The sequence below is a fragment of the Molothrus ater genome, chromosome 1, assembly GCF_012460135.2.
Source record: "Molothrus ater isolate BHLD 08-10-18 breed brown headed cowbird chromosome 1, BPBGC_Mater_1.1, whole genome shotgun sequence".
In the NCBI taxonomy this organism is placed as follows: Eukaryota; Metazoa; Chordata; class Aves; order Passeriformes; family Icteridae; genus Molothrus; species Molothrus ater.
The window spans coordinates 18,984,193-19,001,509 of NC_050478.2; the positions used below are offsets into that span (position 1 = coordinate 18,984,193).

Sequence of the window (17,317 nt, forward strand, 5' to 3'; positions counted from 1 at the left end):
CAATAGCTGATGGGGTGCAAGATTCAGGAAAAGCCAACTGTCATGGGGTGTCTCCACTGTTAAGTAATTCCAAGTGAACACACAGAGTGTGCTTGATTATTTTGAGGGATTGAAATAAAGTGGTGAAAATTGTCATTGAAGTTAACTTCCTAGAGTACTTTTGCTGGTATCAGTGTTTGCAATAAAGAGATGGTAAAGCTATTGTTACTTATCCATACAAATCTTAACAGATTCTAGAATCTGTTAAGTAAAATGAGAGTATATTGGATTAAAATGAGATAATATTTAATATATGTGAGTTGATTATAAAATTTACCTTTTGAAATAAACAAAAAATTGTACCTGTGTTGTCTTTACTAATATCTGCATAGTGAGACAAATGCTGCTATTACACTTTTGGATTTTCACTTAATTTTGAGGAGTATCTGTCATTTCATTATATTTTCTACACATCCCTACAGGAGGATGCTAAAAAAATCCAAATCCAAATTTTAACTTAATATTTCATTTACTGAAATTTGACAAGCAAAGTTAAAGATTCTTTAGAAAAACAGGTCTCTGAAGAATGTACAGGGAAACTCTGAACAGTGAAAAGTTGAAAAGCTCATTCGTCATCCTGTTAACTTGCAAGATCTGTATGACTTTTCAGTTCATTTTGGGCTTGGAACAGTTCTCTATCCCTTTGTTATTTTCTTAAATACTCAGTTCCTAGGGTTTGTCAAATCTGTGGAGTCTTTTCACTGTACTGTTTCTGCACATATATACTATTAGGAAAAGAAATTCTGCTTCAGAGTCTGCAGGGTCCTCTGTCCTCTTTAGGAATTTTTTAAAGGTTTCCATGAAAAACAGATTTTTCTCCTCTGAAGAATTAGGGCATGGTTACAAAGGCAGATAAGCTGATCAGACAAGTGTGGTTCTTCTTTTCCTTACTCACCACCTTTAAATGACTTGGACCTTTTTCTATTTGTTTGAGTATTAAGAGCAGTTTTCTACTTGCTTAGTAAATTGAAGTAGCTTGCTGAGTGATTGGGTGATTGTAGAAACACAGTAGGAGGGAGAGGAGCACGAAGTTATGCAGTGGAGAGTGAAAAGGTGGAATCAAGTGTAGAACTTCCTTCTTGGTTGCAGTGGCGTATTAGATCAGCTCTTTCAGTTTAGGAACATTTAGTCATTGTGAATTCAGCATATTTTGAAAACAAGAGGAAAAAACAGAAGAGTCCCACTGGGTACACCTAAGGTTTCTGGACACTTTCTGAGTGTACAAGCATCTTTCTGCTCCTCATCTTGTTTTTCCTAAAGTTCTGTCAATTGTCCATTTTAAATCTTACTTTTGAGATCATCTTACATAGTGGAGGCATTTTTAGGTGCTGGGTTTAGGTTATTGTGGTCCTTCCTTTCTTTCCCATGAGTTTGCTGCTCCCATTTAATACCATTTGAAGGGCAGAGAGAGCAGAAAACAGTAATAATCAGTGTTAGAAATGAGGTCCAACATTTAAATCTTCTTAAATGTGTAAGTGCTAGAACAGAGCTATTTGTGGTTTGAGAAATCTGAGAATAGAGAAGCCATCTGTTGACTCAGAAGCTTCTACTTAGCATAGCTGACCATAAAGTAGTACAGAATTGTCTAAAATTCACCTTTCTAACTCTGCCAATTTCTCTGAAGGTGGCTGGACTTCAGAATCTTTTAACAGCTCCTGTGCTTTTGCTTGTACTAACCTTCTTTGCCAAGTGGTATAGCAGTAACGAGAGCTAACTCATCTGGCCCTTTCCAGCATAGTTCAGATGGAAGAGCAACTAAGTGGGTGCATTGCCATTTACTTCTAATAAAAATAAAATTATTATGCAAAACTCTGATTCTCTTTTTAACAAAGAAATTGAAGGCACTTCCTCAGTGGAAATTTTAAGATAGGATTAAGAAATGGGGAGCTAAACCTGCTTCTGAATTATGCATGCCTGCAGTACTAGTAGCATTACTTTTTCTTATTTTTTACTTTTGTATAGAAGAGAAGAAACCTAAAGTCAAGAAACCAAAATTGGAATTCCCTGTATACACAGCCCTGGAATCAAGTGGGTATATACCATCTTATGATCATGGAGCTTCAATCGAAGAGATTGAGGAGCAGATGGATGATTGGTTGGGAGGCAGAAACAGAACCCAAAAAAAGAAGGTAGGTTCAAAATCTTTCATGTTGTTATATATCTTAAAAGTTGATTCATTTGCTTTCCTCTCAGGAAAACAGAATATTGTGTGTATACCACCACAATATTCATATACCATTACAGTGTAGAGAGGTATTAATTGTCTGACAGAGATATAACAGAAAAAATTATATTAATGTTCAGTGCAATTTGTGTAATGATACTGGAAATGTTGTTATAATAAGATGTCGTTGATTAAGCCATATGAAAGCTCTCTATGGTTTCTAATATAAATACTATTCTTGTTCACTAGAAATTAGTAGAACATAATGCTGTCAAGTTGCATGAGTCTTGGTTCTTTCTCTTAATTGCAGTTAATAACATTTTGCTTGCAAGAATAGATTTTTCTCTGTTAAAAGAAAAGCAAAGGAAAAAGAGGAAACCTTCTCTTTGTAATATGCAGATGTATTGTCTTTTGATTGTAGAACTGATTGTGTACTTTGTGCATTTTATCTGATGCATGGAACAGTTCTAACAATTCAATTTAGGCCTATTGTTAAGGGTCTTTCTACTCAGAGATAAGGGTTCTTAGTGGCAGTTAGTATAATTGTGTTCTGGTAAATTTTATTGAATCATACTAGCTTGAAAATGTATAATCTTCACGTTGGAACTGAGAATAAACGTTGTAAATTAGTCTGCTGTCTTGAAAGTCTGCCTTCCTTGGAAAACAGGTGAGAAGGGTGTGTTTGAAGCAAAGTTGGGTTGGTTACATGCTTGATCATCTAGATCCCCAGACTCATCCCCCAGTTTCTCCTCTGACAGAAATTGAATCTGTCTTTGAATTTCCATGAAAATGCAGAAATTGAATAAGACTGGGCCTATTCCATCTATAAATTTGTACTTCCTCACAAAATATATAGAAGTTGTGTCTTCAGAGATGCTGCTAGGAGAACTGGTTGTAGGTCCTTCCAGGTGTCTTCCACAAAACTTGGTTTTCTACACTATAATCTGGATGTGCAGTATTGCATCTCATTGCTTTGATAAATTAGTGTCTTTTTTAAAGCATTCTGTTACAAAAGGGGTTAACCTTTTAGGGACAAGCAGGCAGTTTGTAGGTATGCTGTCTGGGTAAAGTGTTTGACCTGAACAAACTGTGATGAGTTCTGCTTCCTTTGCTTGACAGCTAATATGTTATCACAATGCAACATCAACATTTAATACAGTTGTGGAGGAAAACAGATTTATAAACTGCAAAAAGAAATGGAGAATATAAGTCACTGGCTCCAGAAACCTATAGGAGCCATTTGTATCTAACAGGAGAAGGGCTGTGTCATATGATTTGTAATAAGCTCACTGGGAAAATGATTGTACCACAAGTGAATTGTTCCTAACTGTCATTTGACACATTTTCCATTTCAGAAATACATATTGTTCATCACATCATGGATGTGAACTGGGTCAGCATCCCTTTTCTGCCTCTAGCATGGATGTGAAACCAAGTGGTCTGTAATGTCCCCCTCTCAGTTCTGCTTGCTTTAAGAAAGTTACTCTGTCATAAATCATTTTGCTATCAGACCTTTTCTTGTGTCATTCTTCACTCATAAGGAAGCCTGTTAGCTTCTTTTTTCCCTTGTCTTCTGTGGTAGCTCAGGGATGCGGACTGTGTACCAGACAACATCAAAGTAGCTTGATAAAGTAGTACATTACTTTGTCATCCTTCCAGGAGTAAGGAGTGGAATTGCTTTCCCTGCTTTTGGCATCCCAAATGTAGACAATTGCAGTAATTTAATATTGCTCATCAACTGCTCTGCACTGTTGATATTTGTACTTTAGAGGTGCCTATAATCCATGAACTAGTGTTTTGGAAATGCTGTACTAGGCAAAGTGCCTAATTTGATAGAAAGATTAGATTATGTTCAGTTTTTAGATTGATTTATTCTTTTTGAATACTTTGAGTTCTTTTTTTCTTTGTGATTTATTCATTTTGGTTACTGCTTCCATAGAATTTTAAGTATTGAAGTAAATAAAGAAAAGGCTATAGAGAAGAACAGCTTCCTTCTTAGCCATTGTAAAATGATCTACCAAGGGAAGGAGAAAGAGAAATGTTTTCCTGTTTTTTCCATAAAGTTACATAGCTGGATGAAGACATGCTTATAGCATTGTAAAGTTATTCTTCTGCCCAAATTTCAGAATGCGCTGAGCTTATGTCCATAAGGAGGTAATCTTGCCATGTTGTTACTCTTTAGTTAGAAACGAAAATTAAATGAAATAATAAAAGAAAGCAAGCTATTGAGAGATAGATAATATCAGTATTGCAGAACATAGAGGTAGTTTTTCTGTATTTCTGTGTAGCAGTGATCCATCCACCTTTAGTAACTTTTTTGTATGGTTTTAATTATACTTTTCAAAAAAAAAGAATACTTAACAGAAAGACTAGGTTAACAGTAAAAATAAATTTAGAAAATCATAAATATGAGGGAAGGTTAAATAGTTGGAATTTTAGATCACAGAAAAGGGGGGCTGTGTGGGAATAATGGGATACAATGCTTTTCCAGTCCATTCTAGTTTTGTTTTAGGTAAAATTATAATAATTTACTGTGACCTACTACCTTTCATAAATTCAGAGAGAAAGAAATACTCAATTTGCTTTGCAGCCAGGATGCTTAAATTCTGGCTGATTTGGGAACACATGTAGGTGGAGGCATATGCCAAGAGCATGTTACCTATATCATTTATGAAACCTTTCCATCTATCCTGTTCTTGAACTCAATCTGTTGGAAATAGTGGGAGCTGACTCAGTTGTATTTGAGAGCATGGAAATGAAGTAATGGGGCTCTAGAGAGGATTTTTTTTTTTGCTATATAGGAAATCATATACTTGTCTAGGACTAAATTGCATATTCATATAATGCTGGCTATACTATTCATGCAAACTGCATATGACTAAGAACCTGGGAGGAATTGCTAAAAGCTCTTCTCATGCTTATCAACAAAAGTCTTCAAAGCAAAACAAGCAAAGTTTATTTCTAAGATTCTTTTTATTTTGTGACTGAATGTTGGTGCTCTGTTTCTGAGAAGGAGATCTGCAAGATCTGACAGGTTGTTGTGATCTTAGTTCACTTAGCAAAAGTTTCTGATTTTTTTTTTCCTGTATCTCATTAAAAGGTGACTGGAAAACTTGTTCTATATATTATCTATATATATATTCTTATTAGTAATTAAGGGAAATTTAGAGAGAATGGATTTCCTTTGAGATGTACTATTTTGTAGCCTGAATAAGTTGTTAAGCCACTAGTTAGTAACCATTTAACCCTTTACTTCCCTGTTGAGCAACCTATTATGTGGAGCTGGAAGAAAGAAAAGGAACTTCTTAGAGGACAATATTTCATTACATCTGATCTTATTCAGTCATTTCTGCAAATATTCCTGCAAGAATATATGTCCTCACTGTTTTTGGAATCATGCTATTGATGAATCATTTCTCTCAGTGGGATTTCCCTCATACTTTGTTCTGATTTGATTTTATGTGATTCATAACACATGTTGTTTTCACGAGAGTTCATTGCTTATGTGAAGAATATTGTTGTTGCATGAAAATCTTGGCCCTTAAGAAATCATTGGGAGATTTATCATTGTCTTCAGTGGGACCAGGATTATAATTCCTTTTAGTTTACAGATTCCTCATAGTCTCCACTGGAATCTCCATTTCATATCATTATTTCACTCATTCATCTGTGAAGATAGAGTTCCAAGTTCTGTCTCAATGACTGGTGAATACTTTTGACCTTTTGATATTTGCTTGCTCTGTAAAGAGGAGATAAAGGTGGAGAAAGACAGTGCCTGATCCCTTCCAGCTGGACCAGATGTATGGATAGAAAATGATGTTTCTCATTATTTTTGTTTTTCATGTTATCTGCAGCACTTCTTGGCATTTGGGTGTTTTTGATACTGCAGGAGCACCTGGCTTGATTTTACTAAAGCAGGAGTAGTAAAAACTTTTTGTGCACAGAGCATACAACACTTTCATTTGATATACTGTTAACCTTTAAATTAAGATTATTAAAAATACTGTGAAATAAAGGTATACATAAGTATACTTTTATTAAGTATGCTTTTGTATAACTATACTTTTATACATAACCATTGTTTTTACACAGGTTATTGTAGATGCTGGAAACATGGTAGCTACCATTTTTTCTTAATTATTGAACTGTACACTCTGATCATTCTGGTGCTGAGCTCCTTTCTGGTTAAAATGCATTTTGTGCTTTTGTTTTTCTCAGCCTGGGCCATCAAAGCACTGTGTTTCAGATATAGGGTATTGATAACTGAGTGAGCTTTTTAATCATGAAGGTTTTATTTGAAAGCTGGCTGTGGAACAGTGATATAACTTTAAATGCACAGAAGAGATCTCTCTGCTTTCTAACATTAAAAGGCAAAATTCTATACAAATACTAAATTAATATTAATTAATATCTAAAATGTATAGATTTGACAATTAAGTCTTAGTCATTTTATAACCTTGTACATTTTGTAATTGCCAGCTAGCCTGCCACCTGCTCTCTTCTGCCTTGGATCTTCCCACATCTGTGCTGCTTTGAAATTTGAGTATGCTTTTTCATTAGTAGCAAATAATGTGGTTCTTGTTCTAATCAGATGTCATATGACAGATTACCTGAATACAGTTTCCAGGCTTTTAAAAAATGTTAATTTCTTAAGCAAGCAGTTTGTATCTTAGCAGGATTAAGGTGCTGTGTAAACCAGATGTTTTAATAAATTGGTCTTTGAGGGGAAGGGTTATTCTGTTCTGGTGTGCAGCCTGAGGTCATCTAGTTTTGAAATAATTTATTTTCTCTTTCTAAGCAGTGAAGCAAATATGCTACTTGAAAAGCGTGTCTGGGTTCCAATGTTCTTTTATTCTTGAGACAGGTACAAATAAGCACCTAACAGTCTGAAATTCCTCAGAGTGCGAGCTACTGGGCCTTAATCCTGCCTCAGAAGGATTGCTGTAGGTCCAGAAAGTAAATCTCTCTGTGTTCCCAGTGAATTTAAGGCTCTGTGTTGAGACTGCCAGCAACCATACATGTTAGTGTCAGTTATGAAGCTATTCACTGGAGTAGTCTGAGTTCATAATACATTTTAACCTGAGCTCCAAATTCTCATCAAATGGTGATGACTTTGAGTTGCTATTGATCTGGGCCATATTGAATTTAGTCACCTTGAGGTGAAAATCTCAGTATTCTATCACCAAACTCTTAAAAATGTAGTGTTACTGAAAAAGTGCTTCATTTAAAAAAAAATAAAATCTGCATTAGAGTGTTACTGAAAGTGTTAAGAGTTCAGACTTTCCTGGGGTTTTTTATGCTTAGTGTCACTGCAAATATTGCAGACTCAGCCTGAGCAGAATATTGGGGTTTGCACGTTAAAAAAACTCTACAGTTTGTTACATGGGATATTCCTGCAGCTGGCATATTTACATTAGCATTATTACTATTAATGAAAAATTATATACATGCTTTTAAAAATACTTGTTTAAATCTACCTATTTTCTTTTGGCTCTTTGACCTATCCAGGTCAGTGGACAGGTATGGATCAATGTATTTTTCTTCTGTGCAACAGAAAACTAGTGATGAAATATTGATAAGTTAGAATGATAGAATCATTTAAGTTTGAAAAGACCTCTCAAGATCATCAAGTCCATGTCAGCACCACCATGTTCACCACTAAGCCACATCTAAGTGCCACATCTGTGAGTCTTTAGAAAACTTTCAAGAACAGTGATTACACTGCTTTCCTGGGTAGCCTAATGCAATACTCTTTTAGTGAAGAAAGTTTTCCTAGTATCCAATCTAAAACTCTCTTGGTGCAATTTGAGGCCATTTTCTCTTGTCCTAGTGCTTGTTATCTCATCTACCCTGAGCCTCCTTTCTGCCAAGCTAAACATCCCCAGCTCCCTCAACTGTTTCTCATCAGACTTGCGCTTCAGAGCTTCAGACCCTTCTCCAGCTCCATTGCCCTTCTCTGGACTCTCTCCAGCACCTCAATGTCATTTTGGAATTAAGGGGCACAGAACTGAACCCAGAATTCAAGGTGTGGCCTCACCAGTGCTGAGTGAGGATGATCGGGGGATGATCACTGCCCTGGTCCTGCTGCCACTCCATTGCTGAGCCAGGCCAGGATGCCATTGGCCTCTTGGCCACCTGAGCACTCTGTGGCTCATGTTCAGCTGCTGTTGAGCAGCACCCCCAGCACCTTTCCCTCCAGGCATCTTTGCAGCCACTCTGCCCCAGGCTGTAGCTGCAGGGGTTGTTGTGAGCAAGGGCAGGAGCAGGCCCAGGCACTCAGCCTTGTTGGACCTCAGAGCTCTGGGCTCTCCCCATCAGTGCAGCCTGTGCAGATGCCCCTGCAGAGCCTTCCTGCCCTCCAGCAGCTCAACACTGCCACCCAGCTCGCTGGGTCTGCAGGCTGCCTGAGGGTGCCCTGGATCCCCTCATGTGGGTCATTGATAAAGACATTGAACAGAGCTGTGCCAGCACTGAGCCCTGGGCAGCACTGCTGGCTGCAATTCCATTCACCAGCAGCCTCTGGGCCCGGCCGTGCCAACAGCTTCACACCCATCCCACGGAGCCCCAGCCAAGCCATGAGCAGCCAGTTCCTGCAGGAGATGCTGTGGGCAGTGGTGGCCAAGGCTTTCCTGAAGTCCAGGTAGGCACATCCACAGCCTTTCACCCATCCACTAAGTGGTCATCTTATCACAGAAAAGGAGATTAGGTCAGGCAAGCAGGACCTGCCTTTCACAAACCTGTGCTGCCTGGGCCTGATCCCCTGGTTGTCCTTCACGTATGATGGCACTCAAGAGGATCTGCTCCATGACCTTCCCTGACAGCCAGGGAGAGTGTGGAGAAGGCATCCTTTTGTTACACTTTATGTTGGTGATATAGAGAACAGGATATACCAATAAAATAGCTTGACACCTTGGTTATTCTAAAATGTTTATGTAATTACATATTAGTGATTCTATTCATCTTTCTTTTCCTCTTTGCTAGCCTCCAACTCAGTCAGCCTAATGAACAGAAGAAAACAACCAGAAAGATTTTTTCAATTTTTCAAGCATTATAAATGCCAGCCAAGTTGTTGTTGGTTTTCTGGGTAATTTGTTTGTTCCTTTATGTGACTGTTGAACCAGAGCTGTCTATTTCTAGGAAATATGTGTATTTAGCATATTTCTATGCAGTTGGTGTAGTTTTTTTTGTTTAGAAACAATAAATTTGTGTACTTTTATGTATTCCTTGAGACATCTTTCCTTAAATGGGACACTAACCTTCTTTTCAGGCTTCTATCTTGAGTATTTAAGCCTCTAAGTACTTTACTTTGGACATGAAGAGCTTTAAGGAGAGAATAAGTGTGATTCTAAAAAAAATATAATTTTTAATTATTGAGCTTTCCTTGGAGAGGATGACCCATATATTTAAATCTAGAATAAGGCTTGTCTGCTTTTGAGCTGTGAATATCAAATCATTAGGGTCAGGAATCTAATTTAATCTGCAGTATTAAATATTCAAGGCTTTTTAGTCTTCAGGTTTTCTTAAAGAAGAATAACATGATAGGATGATATATTCTTTAACTAGCATCTCAAGTTGTGATGTCAATGTTATGGCAAATATACATCAAAGAACAAATTATATTTGTGAAGAAATATTGAAGTAATTAATTTCTCCTAGCGTTGGATTCAGAGAAAATATTTTTTATGACTGAGACAAATGCGACAAGTAAGCATTATACCAAGAGTTACAGAGTTTTGCCTGAAATAGGTCATTAATATGTAAAGACTATGAATAAACACAAACTGAATAGCTGCTGTGTAAGTATGTGTAATTTATGTATTGTCTTTTTTTGCCTTTCTCTCTTTGACCTTTAGTTAGTTTAGGTTAACAAAGCACAGGAATCTTTATTTCTTTATTTATTCTTGTATGTATAGAAAGTAATGGTGTGTTGTTAGGCTGTACATAATTCAATAATATCCTGCTTTCAAATATACCATGCTCAGGCTAGCTGGAACTGCAAGCAAGAAAGTCATACTATGAACATTTAAAGATAATATTAAAATTTATCTAAATTATATAGAGAAATTCTTTTATATGACAGCCAGAAAAAGAAGGAGGTTTGGAAATTATATGTTTCACAGCACAACCAAAATTCAGTCTAGATTGCAAAGGAAACAAAGAGCCAAAATATATATTTCCCTAAGGACATTTCCTAAAGATAGTAACAATGTGTTATATAAACACTTATGCACTAGTTAAAACATAAATCAGCCATGCATATGTGTTGAATTAAGGCCATACAGTTGACATTTGCCTGATATTTCCTGATTTTGACTGAGTTTTTAAACTTTCCTTCTAATTAAATATAGTAGCATGGGTTCTTGTCTTGTACAGACAAGAAGAGTAATACACTGATTTCAACACCGTGCTATAGATGTTGTGGTGTCAAATTTTAGCTTTCAGTAGTTTTCCAACTGAATCTCTGTTCCAGAAGAAGTGATTGATGTGACTTGCTGCCATAATTCAATCTGACTTGTTTCACACATGTACTTTCCGTATGTAGTCCTCAGTTTTTTGAGTCTGTCAGTTGAAAACTACCAAAGAGCTCCAGTTAATTGTGCAAAGTATTAACCTGTGGGGGAAAAACACACAGTGTTTTTAAAATGCAACTCTGTTTCTGCACTGGGCAGTACTATAACCTCAGTTCAGGCACCTGCCTGGGTGAGGTTAGGGCTGTATAGCTTTTTACATTAACTTTTTTAGCTCTGGTTGAACTTATTAATCTGCCTCAGGTCTTGAATCCTGTTGCACTTCTGAAATTGATATGGTAGTTTTCTATCACAGAAAAACATGGTAATTGACACAAGAGAAGCCTCATTCCTGTGAAGAGAAACTGGAAATTGATCTTGCCCAGTCAATTCTTGAAGATCTGACTTTAGTCACTGTCGGTGTCTCTTCTGTCCTGAAGGTCATATCCATTTTACATACATTTGCAAGAAATTGTGTGGTGGTTTTGTAATGAATCCTTTTTTGTTTTGCTCTCAGCCTGGGAGAGATGTAGAAAAACATCTGATGGGATTGCTCTGATTTAGCCCAGTTGGAGTCAGGGGGTGCTGGGCATCCTAGTTTCCTAGGTAGCGTTCCCTCACTACTTCCCAAAACAAAGCCACTCCTATCTCAACTGCAAAAGGAAGAGTAAAGAAGCAGAAAGGAGTGACTGCACATATCAGGGGTAGGAGCTGGAAAAAGATGCGAAAGCGGGTTAATCACTGTAACCTTGCCCCATTTGCCTGCCCATCCAAGAGAAAGGAGAGAACAATTCAACAATCCCAGTATCCTCACAATTTTGGCAACAAATGAGAAGCAAGGATGTTAAATATCCCTGAAACGGGATTTCACAGGAACCACAACTTAGAGATCAGAAAGAATTTGCAGTTTTTATAGCACTGACTTCTGTAGTTCAATTCACTGCTACTCTTTTTGGCTTTTTAACATGAATTTGAAAAGTGCAAACTGTTGCAAAATGCTTACTTACTTTTCTTCATATGATTTTAGCTATCTTTAAGTTGGAGAAGGAAGTTAGCTTCAAATAAATCCGTAGTGATGTTTCTATATTATATTTTCCAGACAAACCAATTAAAATTTGGTTTGATTCAGCATCTTACCTTCTTTCACAGTGTATAGGCTGCTGCTTTCCTTTCCTTTTCTTCCTGGGGCCATGACTATAATGAGGTTTGGTCAAATTTATTTATAGAAATTACCTAGAAACTAGAATCTATGGTAAACTCCAATTACTAAAAATAAACTGAACAGTGGGAGAGATTTGGCTTTTGTTGTTGTTGTAAAGATAAATATGTAATCCTGCCTTGCTAAGGAGCAATTTAATGCTTCTGACATAAGCTTTTTGTCATTTCAGAATTTTCAGAGAATCTCAATCCAGTTAATTAGCCATTTTCTGTATGGGTTTTGTCAGACAGGATGCAGTCTTGAAAAGATCACCTTTAGTCTTCAGACTCTCAGTTCAGCACACTTGAGCATGCAATTGCATTCCATTTAAAGGAATGGGAGTTGTGTTCATAACCATTCTTCTAAAATGCTACTGCATAATATATTACTTCCCCAAACCTGCAGAAGAGGAGAGCACTTTTAAACTTGGCACAGTATGAGAAATGGTACACTGTAGTGAGGTTAGGTTATTATATTGATGGCATTTTCTGTCATTTCCAAAATGCAGATTTTTTTTCATTCAGTGACTTGAGATGCAAATTGTGAAGGAGTGATGTTCTTGCATCATTTGCAGTTGATTACTATGGAAAGCTTGTGGTTTTTTGCAGTCCTCAGACTTTCCCAAAGTAAGCATGCATTTACAATGTGCATTTACCTGATGTGTTGTATAGCATCAGATTTTTTTTACACAAACCTCTTTAGGGAACATCAGCAGTCTGACCATCCAAAGTTCTCTTAGTGGTCTTCTTTCTAAGCATAAAGTTAACTGTGTGCCTGGGTTTGGTTTTTTTTTTTTAAGAAACATACAAACAAGAACATTTAAAACATAATACTTCCATTTTTACTATTTACTCTGTGATATTTGTAATTCACATTGGAAATGTGGTTTGGAATAGGTCTAGAAAGAAAACATATCAGTAGAGGATCTAAGTTTGTAACTTCTAGTGTATGAGTGTGTTTGAGGTTTTTTTAATGATGCTAGTCTCAATGACTGGATATATACCAGTACCTGCAATGTATCACTGCCTTGGACCTTTTTTTATTGTCCTTGGGTGGAAACCTTGCCTGGTCATGGGAAGGTGAGTGCAGGAAGAATGAGACTGACGTTAATGGTACGTTTTCAAGTGGCCACAAATTATGGGAAGGAAAATCTATCCATATGAAAAAAAGGCTACCTTTGATTTTTAATTAGCCCAAACATTGTGGTTATATTTGGGAATTTGACAGGCAGGTTCACTGTGTACATGTTTTAACTAGTTTTACTAGTGTTTCCCTTATTCTCAATTACATGTATTTCATGACAATTAACAATTTGGAATTTTGGGAGGTTTTTGGAAGTGCTCTGCTTGAGGTTGTTATCAAAGATCTTTGGATATCTTGTCCGTTTGTAGAAGGGTGCTGAATTTTTCCTTTGGGTTTTAGGATACCAATAGACTTGAGTCGTATTTATATAGTACTGGATTCCACAGTATGTCTGTGGGGATGCAAGTACCTCCTTTATTTAAGTTAAAGATTAAGAGATCAGAATATTCAGGCTGCTTAGGGAATTAGAGCAAGATAGCACTGCTAGTAAAAGAATTTAGTTGCATTTTATGTGAAAGGAAGAACATTATTTAGACATTATGTGTGGTAGTGAAATACTTCAGAGGGAGACAGTTAAAACTATATTTGAAGGAAGTCAAGGGACACAAAACCCCCCTGATTTTGGATAAGCTATTTAAGATGAATGAAGGTAGGAGAAATATGTTGCCAGCAACAGACCAATGTAAAAAAACCCAGAAAACAAACAAATCCAAATGTTATTGAAGTAAGATCTTTATCTTTTGGTAAATTGTGCCAGGAAGCCTGACAGAAAAGCTGGACAAAGGATAGAAGAAGGAGAAGAGGACAGCACTGCAGAGCAGTCAGCAGGATTAGCTGTGTAATAGTATCTTGTTCATTATGACACCATCCCAGGACAGTTTAGTGTATTGAATGGTATTTAAATACGATATGGTAATGTTTTCAGAATACCCATAACGTGCCATGTTGTACTGAAGTTGATAAAATAAGAGTATACAGCCTGATGCTGTAAAATATTTGACACTTTTGTGAGTCAGATAATAACCTTGCAAGGAAAAACAGTCTTTATTAGTAAGTACTAATCATATGCTTTAATGTATGTGCATCCCCTTGGGCTTGTCTTCTCCAGTGAATTTAGCATGGCTAAAGACTTTTAATGTGTCAAGTAACTATGAAATAAGTTGCCACATGTGATCTGTTGAGCCTTATTACCCTATGAACTTATTGAAGTTTATGAAATTTGCAAAATTCTCCTGAAGAATTCATTGACCTATGTACTATAGAAGATTTTCAATTTCATGTTTTCTATCAAATGGAAATACTTTTCAGACTGCATTTAAGAATCCAAATAGAGTGGTGTTTGAGAGAGAATGAAATGAAAAACAATCATTCCTTTTCTTTTGGAATTTGTCTCCACATTAATGTATCACAGGCCAAACCTAATTACCTATTCAACCTATATTTTATTTGATCTACATGCCTGAGTGTCCTACAATCAAATTTACTGAAGAGCTTCTCACTTTTTTCTGCATTAAAACAATTGCCTTGAAGCAGCTAACAATTAAAAAATAAATGAGTTAACACTTTCTGCGAAGTGCTACCATTTAAGTTGTAATATGCAATTAAAAACTACATTTTAATTTCTGTTCAATTACATTGACTTAAATAGTAATTTTAGTGTTATACTTATGAACCATTTAATTGTGACATTTTTCCTCTGGCATGCATGATGCAAAAGTAGATCTGATTTTGAGAATGTGGAAAGAAGTAACCTTTTCCCCCTCATGGTTGCTGTAATGACAAAAAGAAGACGACAGAATTACCCGGGCATTGTGTAAATATGATGGAACAATTTAATTTCAAAAGCCATAAAAATATGTTGGAATTCAAAATTATTTTTCATGTTTTTAAAAACTATCTATATAATAGAAGGAATACTCAGATTGCTTTATGGTAATATAGATGGGTATTTGAAACATCCATGCACGTACTTGGTCATGTTAACAGCTATAGGTTAGAGGAAGCTTTGTGTTAAGTCTAAACCCAAAGCCTGCAAAAATTAACCCTGTTCTAGCCAGAACCAGAACAGTCTTTGAGTTCCAGTCCCAACCTCATAACTTAGTGTCTTTAAACAGCAGTGTCATCATGACTGGTGGATCTGCTTTAGAAAGGAGAAAGAGTACAATGTAAGAAAACTGTGTTGAATTTTAAGTATAACTTTGAAAAATATTTTTCTTAACAATTTCCTAATTGATAAATAACTTGCACCTTCACCCAAATTCAACTGTTCTAAGGGCTTTGTGGCTCAGGATACAAGAGTGGTTGCAAATGTGAGTGTCTTTCTGAACATCAGGAATGCTCTCTTATTGTGAGAGTGGCGGACCACTGGCATAGGTGGCCCAGAGAGGTTGTGGAGTCTCCCTCCTTGGAGACAGACATTAAAAACTGTCTGGTCATGATCCATTGCAGCTGGCTCTAGTGGACCTGCTTGAGGCAAGTGTTGGACCAGATGACCTCCAGAGGTGCCTTAAAACCTCAGCTGCTTTGCAGTTCTGTACTGTATTAAGTGGTGTGTATTTACTCATGGACTTTAATCCTAGTCTCACACACTTCCAGGGTGATGCCAGTTTTAATTGACTGTAAGAAAGTATTTAGAGAGAAACATCTTATTCATCAGATATAAGTGATGTCTTGTATCTCCCTGATCAAGTAAAACTGAAATAGAAGTGATTCTTCCAAACACCTCTAGTAAAAGAAAACCAGGGGTAGAAAGTTCATTAGTTCGTTTAGGCTTCTGATACTATTTGAGGACTGTGTAGGGAGTAAGTGTTCTCTAAATTAAGACATTTATAGTCTAGCAACTTCTTTTTTGGTTGTGTGTCCTTGTCATATGTGCTCATTTTATCTGCGTTTTATAGAATTGTAATTTTTATCTGTAATTTCTTTGAACCTTTGTGATCATGAAAGGGCTTCAGCATTGAAGTGAAGTCAATTAATATGTTCTACCACTTAAAAGGGGTGACAATAACATTTTTAGGATATAGACATCCATGGAAGAGTTTCCTTTTTTATAAGGTAGTAAAAAAAAAAAAAAAAGAGAAAAATATAGATAATTTTTTTTCAGAAGCACCTAAATCACTGAGGAATTAACTTTTTATTAAAAATATCATTAGTTGGTATAGGAAATTCAACCAGTTTGTTAGGCTATATCAATAAGTAATAATTTTTTTTATATTTATTTCTTGCAGAGGTAGTTTTATTGCTAGGAGAGATTTACTTTAAAACCTGGTGTTTGTTCTGTTGCTACTAACAGCAGCAATTGTAGATGCTAGTAATCTTCTGTAGTTTTCAGGGGATATCACCAAAACCTTCTTCCCCAGAACTTCTCCTAGATACAAACCATTTATTTTGGTACTTCATAATTCTTTAGTGGGTGTTCTGAGGCTGCTGCCAGGTCCTTACCCAGCCACTCTTTTACTCCTTATTCTCAACACAACTGGCTGAGAAAATAAGATGAAAAAGTTCATGGGTTGAGGTAAAGGTATGGAGATCAAGTAATCCATTGGTGCCACGGACAAAATAGACTTGGGAAAAATTCAACTTATCACCAGAGTTGGATTGTGAGAAATCAAGACAAAACCTAGAACACCTTTCTCCCACTTCCCTTGAAGTCAGTGTCTCAGCTTCACTCCTTTCCCAATTTTTCTCCCTCCTCCCTGCTCCCAGTGGCCCAGAGAGTTGGGGTAGGGAGCATTTGGTCAGTCTGTAGCAGTTCCTCTCTGTCACTCCTTCCTTCTCCCACTCTTTCCTGCTCAAGTGTGGGTCCTCCACAGTCAGCAGCATGGTGTATTCCACAGGCTGCCAGGGACTCTCTGCTCTCCTCTGACCTTGGTGCCTGGAGGGCTGTTCCTCACCCTTCCCCTCACTCCGCTGGGCAGCACTTTGCCCATTCCTGAATGTGGTGCCACCAGATGTTCCCAGAGGTGCCACCAGCTTGGCTCATGGGCTCAGCTCTGTCCTGCAGTGGGTCTGCAGTGCCCCAACACAGACCCACTGCTCACCTCCATTCAGAAATGCTGCCTCAACTATCAAAATTCTGCCCACAGTCAGCTGATAAAAAGGTCTCAATTTTTCTGTCATATTTCTAAAGATTTTTGCAATGAAATACAAAGTATTTTCATTCTTTTACTTCCTGTTTTTCCAAGGTGATGTAGCTTTAACCAGATTACTTCATATCAATAATTAGGCATTAACAAGTCGTTGTTTTTGAGCACTTTCAGCTCTATTGACAAGAAAATATTTTTATTAAAGTAATATAAAGTAGTTTTTGAGGTATTCTTGTTCTGC

At 36.8% G+C, this 17,317-nt stretch overlaps 1 protein-coding gene across 1 annotated transcript in view; it reads left to right on the forward strand.

The window, feature by feature from the left end:
- The window catches only part of DNAJC1 (DnaJ heat shock protein family (Hsp40) member C1), a 107,107-nt gene that overhangs the window by 64,226 nt on the left and 25,564 nt on the right, over positions 1 to 17,317 (forward strand). Inside the window, exon 8 of the mRNA XM_036406943.2 lies at positions 2,002 to 2,168. Within this exon, the coding sequence (XP_036262836.1) occupies positions 2,002 to 2,168 (167 nt within the window). The remainder of the gene's footprint in view (positions 1 to 2,001; positions 2,169 to 17,317) is intronic.